At 39.4% G+C, this 12,260-nt stretch overlaps 1 protein-coding gene across 30 annotated transcripts in view; it reads left to right on the forward strand.

Annotated features, from left to right (window-relative positions):
• HYDIN (HYDIN axonemal central pair apparatus protein) overlaps positions 1 to 12,260 on the forward strand; it is a 433,865-nt gene that overhangs the window by 200,486 nt on the left and 221,119 nt on the right. For all 30 annotated transcript variants that reach the window (XM_045046329.1, XM_045046327.1, XM_045046336.1 and 27 more), the window contains 2 exons: positions 4,252 to 4,475; positions 11,816 to 11,883. In XM_045046329.1, coding sequence (XP_044902264.1) covers positions 4,252 to 4,475; positions 11,816 to 11,883 — 292 coding nt within the window. The remainder of the gene's footprint in view (positions 1 to 4,251; positions 4,476 to 11,815; positions 11,884 to 12,260) is intronic.

A 12,260-nucleotide genomic window follows, 5' to 3' on the forward strand; every position in this document is an offset into this window, starting at 1 on the left:
CTATAGACCAGAGGACAGAAAAACTTTCAAATTTTCCAGAATGTCCTAATGAGGATAGGCATTTTCACACTTCAGAGTTTTCTCTGAATGCACTGGTCTTTAATACATGATTAAAAACCAGTCATTGTGCTTTCTGGAACTTTCTGTTTGAAATTCTGTGCTTTGTCTTTCCAATTAAATAGAAAATGATCCTTTTACAAGATATACTCATGGGTTCTTCAGGATCAAAGTCACTTCAGTGTCTCCTCACCACTAACTTTGTATCTAGGGTATTTTTTTGCACTATATCAAATTGTGACCACTGAAACTTTATTTTACAATGATTCCTAAACTTTAAATGTTTGCATTTCTATAAAAGTAATACAAGCAGTTATTTAATGAGTGACAAATAGGTGTCAGGTTCCATGCTCTATTGATTATGCTTGTCTATCTGTATGTATTTAGTTTCTAATCCTTAGAAACTATTTTATAAAGGAAAAATAAGAGGCAGAGAGTGGTTAATACCATCAACAACATCATCTTTCAAATATGTTGAGCACAGTACCAGTGCTTTTATATTCATTAGTTCGTTTGGTCCTCCCTAAACCCTATGCAGCATTGCAGTGACTCTTCCCATTTTACAGCCGAGGAACCTGGAGCCTGGAGCAGTTTTGCTAGTTAAGATAATGGTAGATACTGTAACAAACAAATATGAAGATCTGTACTATCTCAGACATGATAGAAGTCTATTTTGTTGCTTACGTAAAGTCTCAGGGTTACGTATCAGCAGATGGCTCTCCGTCAGCAGAGCATCGGGACCCCGGCTCCTTCCGTCTCATAGCTCTGCCACCCCTAACGTGTAGCCCGCAAGGCCACAACCCCACATTTGTCATGCGGGCAGAAGGGGAAAGAGCATGGAGAGACGTGCACGAAAGATCTTTTATAGGAGTTGGTCCTATAGGTGGCACGCATCACGCTCATTCACATCCCACAGCTGCAAGATTGGCTGGGAAATGCAGTCTAGTTGTGAGCACAGGAGGAAGAGGGAGTGGGGTCAGTGAATAGCAAACCTGACCCTGCCACATCTGTTAAGTAACTTGGCAAGGTCATACAGCTGGTAAATGTTAGTGAGCACTGGGTTACTAGGGCTCTGTAGCCTGGAAAGGGAAGGTTTTGTGCTGCCCTTCACCACGGAGCAAATCCAACCTACAGCCAACTCAGATCTCAGCCCAGCCCAGCCTTGGCATGGGAGGCAAATGCCCGGTTGCTACTGAGAGCTTCCTACCATATTGTTCATCCCCACATTCATTAGAGTAACCGTGGCCTAAATGGGATGATGCGCAAGGTAAATAGAGACATTAGTGTCATCTGAGATGGAATATACATAAGAACACAAGTTAAATGAAAAAACCAGTCACATGACTGCCATGAACTGAAAAATGGCACAGCTACTATGTTGCATTGTCTTTTGCATTTTGAAAAAAGGGTCACTTCGGGAGGAAAAAATGTGCGATACTTATTAAATTGATATTGTGTCCATAATTTATCCAGTGTGAATTTCCCTTACATCCTAAGTATTGTGTCTTATGGATGCCACAAGAAAAGGACCTTTAGTTCTGATACAAAATGGATAAGGTTTCCCTCAGTGTAATAATAATTTCTAACAAAATTTAACCGAAGTGTATTTGAGGCCACCACCTTCCCACCATCCCAGATTTGAAATAGTAAAGTACATCGCAGCCAGCTAAGTGAGTGTTATATGAGGTGCTGCATCAGAGTGGACAATTTTGAGGGCTGTGCAATGGCAGAGAAGGACATGGTGAGTTGCTTCTTATGGGAATATTTTGCACTCTCTGCGTATTTAGTGCTGATGCCTCATTGCATCTCTCTTTCAATTTATTACGTTACCTACTTGAGACAAATTTGAGTAACTAGCTATTGCCCTTAGTCATTGCTGAGCTTAGCAAATACATAAAAAGTAAACCATAGTCCCAAGAGTGTTCACTATTCCCCAGTGTAATTAGAAGGAAAACTAGGTGAAGCTCTATTATAAATTTTCTCCTCGCCAAGGAATTGGACTGCAAGGGTAAGGTAATCAAAAAGTCTCAGGGTTTTGTCCCAAATGACTTGCTGGATTCTGCAGACACATGAAGGTGCTCTTTTGTCAGGGGGAGAAGAATGACATGTATGTTCTTGAAAATGGAGGAGCTTGTGCCTTCTACAAAATCTGAGTAAAGTATTGCTGTTACCTGAAAAATAAAAAGGCAATCTGTGCATTTCCTCAGAGAGGAAAACAATTGCCTTTGAATTGAATTCCCTTTGAATTCCCTTTGAATTACCTCAAACACCTTTGAGTTGCCTTTAATTTATCACTAAGGTGTGTCAGTTGCTTCTTAAGCACAGGTAAATTTTAAACCCATTCTGCATAGCGCTGGGAATACAGGTAGCAATCACTGTCATTTATAAGCACTATTCTAAGAGTTACAAAAATTAATTTCATCTTCAAAGCACTCTGAGTAGTTAGCAGTTCTTACCCTTTACAGATGGAGACACTGGGGGACAGAGAGGCAAAGCACATTTTCTAAGGTCACACAGCTAGGAAGTCAGTGGTAAAGCTGGGATTTGAGCCCAGGCTATTTGGCTTCTGAGTCCCTGGCCATAATCACTTTCTACATGGTCTCTTTAGAAAGAATGAAGGGTGAAGCATGAATTCTATGACCAGGGAACTTAAAACAGAGTGAGGGAGAATGGAAAATGAATGTAAAAAGATGAATAAAATATCAAACAACAATTAGTTATATATCTCTTTTGGTCCATCACCCATCTTCTCTTGGAAGAAGTGGTGATTTTCCTTTGCAAAGGCCCCTGACTCTATTCTATATATACTCTTGATTCCCTCTTCTTTGCTTCTCAGGAGGTAACCTAAGCTGGTGGACACACCACACCCACCCAGACCCCATTCCCTTGGTTACCTAGCTCTATTCTCTTATTACAACAAACATATGGGCCCAGCACTGAGTGTGCATTATGTCATTTAATATAAATATATTGGGTCTCCTCTACCATACTTCCCACAGCTTTGTTTCCCCCACTCTCCCTCCACACCACTAATCCTCTCAAAATCGGAATCTCGAATTGTCAACCACTATTTCTTCCACACCCACGCACTCCCTAAACGTTTGGACTCTGGATTCTACCGTCACACTCCATTGGAGTTACTTTCTTCTTCAAGGGCAGGGCTGGCCTCTAATGAAAAATAAAAAATCTGTAACATTTTCTCAGAGTGTATTCCCCATGAACTCTGTCCACAGTTAACCCCTTCTGGAAATTCTCCTCCTTCTTCTAGGTTCCTGACATTCCCCACATGCCTTTCTGAACATTTCTTCATGATCTCCTATGCTCTTTTTTCTGTAATACTTGGAGTGTAGGTTGAAGGTAGTACATAGAGAGAGAGAACGTGCAGTCCACCAATTCAGGTGCAGCACTGGCAAGGAATAGAGAGCTGTGTGGCTACAGCACAGGCTCACTGCACAGACACCAGGGGAGGTGGGAGTGGGAGCGATGGACCGAGTCAGGTGTGGAGGACTCTGAATGCCAGGCATTTACTTTTCATACACACACATCTAGTGTGCAAGCAAATATGGACAATGGCACTAGTGTATAGGAATAAAACTTGTCTGTAATAAAACACTTGCTTACATTAAGCATTCCCAAACGGTAGAGTTTGAGATGAAGGTATCCCAGTAGAATGAAATCTAATAGCACAATAAAGAGAATCCTTGTCGTCTGGAATCCACAGTGATGTCGCGTTCATATTCTCCAGGCTACACTATAGATGTAGGCTTAGGTAGCTCTTGCGCCTCTATTCTGACTGCTTATTTTTCAGTATGCCGCTCATTCTCAGCTTTCTCATGCATAGAAGAAAAATACCTGCCTTCCCTCAGTTACCTTATAGAATATCAGAAAGAGGTATTTTAAGGTTCTTTTTCAGTAGATATAATTACAATCAGTATTTATAACACGGCTATAATACATGTGACTAACTCTGTTTTAAAGAGGATACTAAAAGCACAAAATGACTTCTGGATCGGGATTCCTACCTTCAGACCTTCAAGGCAGAAGACTATTCATTTCTCCCCTGGAGTTTTTCTCTGGCTTTACTTCCTGTAACTGTCTATGTGTTGGTATTAAACAGTACAGCCACATGCTTCTCTGAAAATAAATATGATGTCCATGCTGTATCTTTGCATTCTTGGCTTTTTATTGATATAGGCAATACTCTCCAACAAAGGCAGCATTGATGCTCTCTTCAGCGTGGGCCCTCCAACTTCGGCTTTGGGGGCCTGCTTTGTTTTCAGCCCCAAGGAAGGCATCATCGAACCAAGTGGAGTCCAGGCGCTCCAGATCTCTTTCAGTTCTTCCATTCTGGGGCACTTTGAAGAAGAGTTCCTGGTCAATGTCAATGGGTCCCCTGAGCCTGTGAAACTGACCATTAGGTAAGATATATCTATAACTAATGTGGAAGCTAACCGAAGCTTTTATCTACTGCTTTCTTAAACTTCAAAACCAGATTGTGTCTTGGATGTCCATAACTGTCTTTGTTGATGGGAATACATTAAAATAATGGAGTGTTTTACAATTCCATGAGTGTTTACCTACTGAACACATGTAACTTATTATTGTCATATGGATACAGATGCTGTTCGGGGATCTAGTTTGTCTAGAAGCTATAACTTTATAACATAAGCACTTAAACCTAGTTATGCTCTCTGTTTTAGGATATTTAGGGAAAATAAATCATTACAGTAACACCTGGATAAAATCATATTCTTGACTAGGCTTTTGCTATTATCACAGTTTCTCTAAACTTTCATCTTTCATGTTTATTTTAAGGAAATTCTTTAAATGCTCTTGCCTATGATACCTTTGGGTATTGTAAAAGAATCTACTTATAGCATCAGTCAGCCACGGCTAGAAATGTGCAGCTTTCCTGCTAGAAGTCCTTTGATGGCTTTTCCAGCTGTTTGTGATAATTGCAAGTCATTAATAGCAGAGTTTGTCCTCAGGTTTTAAAAAGAAGTTCTCTCTGACCAACCCATTGGCCAGATCCACAACTTTTGTTCCTGGTGCTTAGAAAGATCCTATCTTCAGAACACATTGCAGATCCCGTCTGGATTTTCACAGCAACAGGTTGTTAATTACCATGGCAGTCTCTCTTATTATGGTTATTGCTTGCAGGCCCTCCTTCCCTCTACAGCTAAGATCTCCCTTGGGGTCTGAGGATAACATAGAAAAGAGACACAGACACATATGGCCTGAAGGATCCTAAGAAAATGTATTGGTATCACGATAGCTACTGGAAATTCAGATTCCTAACATCAGCTTTAAAGTTATTACCACTTCTTTCAATTCTTCCACCTAAGCATCCCTGTTATGGGATGAATTATGTCCTCCCGAATTCATATATATTGATATCCTAATACCCAGTACTTAAGAATGTGACTGCACTTGGAGATAGGACTTTTAAAGAAGTAATTAAGGTAAGATGAGGTCATATGGGTGGGTCCTAATACAGTGTGACTGGTGTCTTTATAAGAACAAGCACACGGAGAGGAAGAGACCATGTAAACACATAGAAGATGGCCATCTACAACCTGACAAGGGAGTCCCTCAGAAGAAACTAACCCTGCTAACACGTTGATCTTGGACTTCCAGCCTATAGAGCTATGAGGAAATAAATTTCTGTTGTTTAAGCCACTCCATCTGTGGTATTTTATTATGGCAGCCCTAGCAAACTAATACAACCTCTCACAAATAAGGAGAGTGAATGTATGTGTTTCAAGGGTTCTGCGGCGTGGCTGAGACAGCCTGCCATAATCAGAAACTTTACTGAAGTCTTAAGGTGCATCTAGAACATTCAGAAGTCATTTATGTTTTCTTCTGTAACCTGTGTTTGTGACAATAGAGAAAAAAAAATCACTGTTGCTTTCCAAATATTTGAATAACATTGACTCTTCAAGAAGATGCACCAGAAAATGAGGACGACAGGAGTACCTTTTTATATCACATAAACTCCAGTTCATCTCCCACTTCAATAATAATTCACATCTCATGACAAGCAATGGAGGGGGTGATCTGGAGAAGCAGGAAGAGCAAACTTGCGAATGCAACCTTCGTCTCCCTTTCAGAGATTTTCTGATCCTTGAGAGTCCTCAGTAAATTCCAGCAGATCAGCTCTTCAAAGCTCTATTTGAATAAGGTTTTCTGACTTCATGGCTCCAAGAGTTATCACTCAGAGTCATGAGTACGTTCCACAATATCCAGCATCATTGATGGGCCTCCATCCCAAATGGGGAAGACAAAACCTTAAAGCTTTGCTCTTATAAACATTTAAGATTAAAATGATCACCCTATCTCAGGGTAAAAGAGTATAGGATATTAAAGGACCATAATTTTACTCTTCATATAGGGGAAAGGAAAATACTGGCCAAGACAGGTTGAACAAGAAAGCCCAACCCCATTTTATCTGGCCCCTCCCTAATTAAGTACAGCCTAATAATACTGCATTTACACACACACACACACACACACACACACACACACACACACTGCTACTCTACTAGGAATAAATGTGTATTTTGGATATTCACTTAATAAACTTATTGAGCACCTTCCACATGCAAGGTTATATTCTAGGGACAGTGACTAGCAAATTTGAGTTTGTTAGACATTCCTGTGTCCTAAGACCTACTGTCTTTTTTTTTTTTAATTAATTAAATTTTTGAGAGAGAGAGAGAGAGAGAGTGCAAGCAGTGGAGGGGCAGAGAGAGATGGAGACACAGAATTCGAAGCAAGCTCCAGGCTCTGAGCTGTCAGCACAGAGCCTGATGCAGGGCTCAAACTCACGGACCACAAGATCACGACCTGAGCCGAAGTTGGACGCTTAACTGACTGAGCCACCCCAGGCACCCCTAAGTCCTACCGTCTTAACCTGTGACTCTGTGAATTATTTTTCCAAATTCAAGATGTAATTGCCCATTCTCTAAAATATTCCCTAAACTAACTAAAAAATGTAGTAAAAGAAGTGACATTAAAAATTAAAGAGCTACACTAAAAGTATCCATTTAACATAAAGGGAGGCAATAATGGAGGAATAGAGGGATAAAAAAAGGCACAAAGACATATAAAAAACAAATAGTAAAGTGGAAGACATGAATCCTACTTTATCAGTAATTACATCAAGTATAAATATATTTAACACTTTAATTAAAAGGCAGAGATTGGTAGAATGGATTTTTTTAAACCCACAAAACACAATCCAACTATATGCTGTCTACAAGAGACACATTTTAAATCCAAAAATATGAATAAGTTGAAACTAAAAGGTTAGAAAAAGATACACTATGCAAACAGTAACCAAAAGAAAGCTGTACTAATATCACACAAAACAGACTTTAAAACAAAAATTGTTATTTGAGACAAAGAGGGACATTTTATTTATTTATTTTTTAATTTTTTTTCAACGTTTTTTATTTATTTTTGGGACAGAGAGAGACAGAGCATGAATGGGGGAGGGCAGAGAGAGAGGGAGACACAGAATCGGAAATAGGCTCCAGGCTCCAAGCCATCCGCCCAGAGCCTGACGCGGGGCTCGAACTCACGGACCGCGAGATCGTGACCTGGCTGAAGTCGGACGCTTAACCGACTGCGCCACCCAGGCGCCCCAAGAGGGACATTTTATAATAATGAAAGAGTCAAGCCCTCAAGGAAATACAACAATTATAAACATATAGGCATCTAACAGCAGAGCCCCCAAATATGTGAAGAATAGACTGACAGAAGCAAAGGGAGAAATGGGAATGTGGTGATTGCTCAGGGTTGGGGGTGTGGGACAGAGCATGATAGCTAAAGGCCATGGTGTTTCTTTTCAAAATGATGAAAATGTTCTAGAATTGACTGTGGTGATGGTTGCACATATCTGTGAATATACAAAAGCCATTGATTTATACACTTTAAGTGGGTGAATTATATGGCACATGAATTACATTTCAAAGACGCTGTGATTGTTAATTTCAGGAGTCTATAATATTGGATGATGGTTAGTTCCTTCATTACGTAGGTGAATTTTTAAAATCTCTGATCTCTTCTCCTGAAGATCCCAACTAGTAGTACACATCACTAGCAATGCCTGAATAGGTTAGGGTGCACTGGGGTTTTCCACTGTGAATAATAGGATTCAGGAATCTCCCAGGAACCTACTCACAAGCAAACTTGGACTAGTTAATACTTCAACTGCTCTGTGGAGGATAAGTCTCTCATTTTATCCTCTGGACATTACATTCACCCAAACTGCTATACCAGTCTCTTATTTTGGATGTTATTCCTGTTTTGTTTTTTTTTTTCAAAGGGAAGGAAAATCTGATTGGGGAAAGAATGTTTGCGTGCATCCAAAAATGAATCACAAATTTCTAAGAGAAATATTATTTTTTAATTTAAAATTTGTGTTTTTTTGGGTATAACTGACACACAATGTTAACATTATTTCAGGTGAACAACATAGTTCGACAGGATTATACATTATGTTGTGCTCACCACAAGTGCAGCTACCATCTGTCACCATCAACACTATCACAATACCATTGACTGTACCTTTTATTCCCATGACTTACTCATTCTATAACTGGAAGCATGTATCTCCTATTCCTCTTCACCCATTTTGCCCAGCCCCTAACCCCCCCCCCCCCCGCCCTCTGGCAGCCATCACTTTGTTCTAGGAGAAATATCCTTATCTAAATCACATTTGTCCAAAAGTGTTCTTGCGCTTCAAACCATGAATAATCATTTTTGAAAACCTGGTAAATATCTGGTATCCCAAATATATGTCTAATGTATAATTATAATATATTTCCAGCTCCACACATTAATATTGACTTTACTTATGACTTGTCCAGAAATACTTTCTTAGCCCTTGTGGCCTAAGAAATCTCTGTAGAGTTAATATGATGGATTATGGACTTTTGTTTCTTATTATTTTATTGTCAGGTACTCTTCTTTCCTCAATACCACATAATTTTGGCTAGTCTCCCTTGAAAGATCAGAACAGTTATCATACTTTTGCTTTTTCTATTTACTCCTCTAACTACATGACACAGTACTTTAAGTGGTTGGATTAACAACACTGTGAAGTTAATGTGACTTAAAAAAAATTACCCGTGAGTAGTTTTGTTGCCTCCAATTTTTACATATGTAATTTCATAAAGTGTTAACCATAACATAGACATATTTTGTATTCAACTTGTTTCACCTAACATATCATAATACTTCAGTCTTCCTATCTCTTGTCTTTAAAATTACAATTGATCCTGAACAACCAGGCTTGAACTACACGTGTCCTTTTACATGTGAATAATTTTTGATAAATACAGTGCAGTAAAACTTGTATTTTTTTCTTCCTTCTGATTAAAAAAAATGTTTTTAATGTTTATTTATTTTTGAAACAGAGACAGACAGTGAGTAGGGGAGGGGCAGAGAGAGAGGGAGACACAGAAACCGAAACAGACTCCAGGCTCTGAGCTGTCGGTACAGGGCCTGACATGGGGCTTGAACTCACAAACTGTGAGGTCGTGACCTGAGCCAAAGTCGGGCGCTTAACCGACTAAGCCACCCAGGTGCTTCTCTTACTTCTGAGTTTCTTAATAACATTTTCTTTCCTGTAGCTTACTTTATTATAGGAATACAGTATATAATACATATATAAAATATGTTTTAATTGTCTCTTCATGTTATCAGTAAGGCTTCTGGTCAAGAATAGGCTATTAGTAGTTAAGTTTGGGAGATATATCGGAAGCTATACATGGATTTTCAACTGCACAGGGGGTCAGCACCCCTAACCTCTGCATTATTCAAGGGTCAACAGTATAATTTTAACAGACCACTGCATTGATGGAGGGTACAAATTTGCAGAGACTATTTGAATATTCAGAATCCCTTGTAGAATGAATGCAGCAATATCCAATTCCAGATGGTATTTGGCCACAGTTCCCTTAGTTATATGAACAGATGTGATTTAATTCCAGTTCTTTCTACATCTGCACCTGTTAAACAACTGCTTTGTACAATTTTGTGAGCTTCTTTCTTACTTTCTTTAGCATTTGTGCACTTCCATCCCTTTGATCTCTTTGTTACTTGGCCTCGCGAAACCTCTTTTACAAGTCAAGTATCTATCCTATAGGCTTGTTTGACTTCATTCTCAACTGGATCCTAATTCTTTGCCAAGTACCAGCAACTCCTTTTGAAACTACTTTGGATCATTCGCATGAAATAGAATAGCTGGTCCCAAGAAAGGCTTTTAGGATTGAAATTTGCTTTTAGAATTGAGTCTTTGATGGGATGGCTCCTCCCAGACTTGCAACAGCCCCTGCCCACATTAGGTCAGACGTACAGCAGCCCAAAGTACCACCAGGGCACGGACACATTCAGCACGGTATGGCACACCCACTTCACAAACATCGAGCCCGGTGAATTAGGATGTTCCTGATTACCGCATTTTCTGGTATCTGTAGGTCTATAATTTTTAAAAGCTTGGCACATAGATGGGGATTATCTCAGTTCTTACCTAGATTCTAGGGATATGGATCATGGTAAAAATCAAGAATAAGCTAATACATATTTATTAGTCTTCTGTTACTCCTACATTAAACTTTGTAGCTTAAAACAGTACAAATTTATTATTTTATAGCTCTATTCTTTTGAAGTCCAACATAGGTCTTATTGGGCTAAAATCAAGGTCTTGACTGGACTGTGTTGCTTCCTGGAGGCTCCAGGAGAGAATCCATTTCCTAGCCATTTCCAGCTTCTTGAAGATGCCCACAGTGTTCTGCTCAGGGTCCCCTTCCTCTTTCTTCATAGCCAGCAATAGCTGGTTAAGTCCTTCTCACATTGCATTACTCCAGTCTCCTCTTTGCATCATTTTGTATTTTTAAAGACACTTTGATTACATGGGGCCCACCAGGATAATCTAGGAAAGTCTCCCTATTTTAAGATCTGTTAATTAGGAACCTTAATTTCTTCTGCAACCTTAATTCCCCTTTATCATGTAATCTAATATCCACACATTCTGAGGAGTAGCACGTAGACATCATTGGGGACCATTATGCTATTTACTGCAGCTGAAGTCAACTAGAAACTGTAGAATCTCTCTACTATTTACTTTAAGCTAGAGAATCACTCCAAAATCATGAGGCCTTGCACTGAGAGAGAAATGAACCAACACTTACAGCAAAGGTCCTTCAAGGTCACCTATACCAGATTGCAGTCTTTTCTTTTATACAGGAGGAAAAGAAACTGGGGGCTATGGGGGTAATGTGACTGGCCAAGATCACAACTAGTTGGTGGTAGGAATTGGAAAAACAGTTTTATAAAAGTTGGGACCAGGAATATTGGTGCCATTGATAGTTTTTAATGCTTATTATTTTAATGCTATAATTTTTGTTTCTTGTCTAAGGATAACTTTTCGTGATATGTATCTTATCCATATTAATATTCTGTGTCATTGGTTTGGTGATGTGTCTGCTCTGCCTCATTCATTGGTAGGCATTTGGTGATAAATTAATCACAGCATCATTTGCTAAAACCCAGTGGTTTGAGTCTTGAAAAAGAATTCTAAGAACCACTGTGATAAGACCATCAGCTTGTGGTTTCTTTAAGTGCTAGATTCTGTACTTGACTTAATGCCAGTTTATGGCTTTAATGTTTACTGTCTTCCTAGTTCCTGACTGTTACACTGAATTCACTGGATTCTCTATCCACTCCCCCCAACTTGTATTCCTACTTCCAGAGGCTGTGTCATTGGACCTACCTTCCACTTTAATGTTCCTGCTCTGCACTTTGGCGATGTTTCCTTTGGTGAGTAATTTTTCCATATTAAATTAGAAATTGAGTGGAATTGCCTCTCTCTCTACATGGCAGGAGGAAAGTTTACACAAAAGCTCTCTTACCAATTTTTTACGAGTAATAGCAAGAAAGTCTAGAATTGTTCTCTTCTTCCTCTGCAGCAGTGACATTTCAGTGCCATTTCCTAGTTTATATGTGAAAGTTATAACTGTGTCCTGGGCACTAATTGCTGTCAGGCCATGGTTGTCCTTGCTCATTCAGCAGTGGAACAATAGAAAGCCTTAAACTTCACACTGCTATCTGAATGTTCTGAACACTCCATTTTATATGCAGTTTCTGATTTTCCAGTATGTCTACACAACAGCCTCTTCACAGAGATGCTCTCAAGT

The sequence above is a fragment of the Felis catus genome, chromosome E2 (assembly GCF_018350175.1).
Source record: "Felis catus isolate Fca126 chromosome E2, F.catus_Fca126_mat1.0, whole genome shotgun sequence".
Classification (NCBI taxonomy): Eukaryota; Metazoa; Chordata; class Mammalia; order Carnivora; family Felidae; genus Felis; species Felis catus.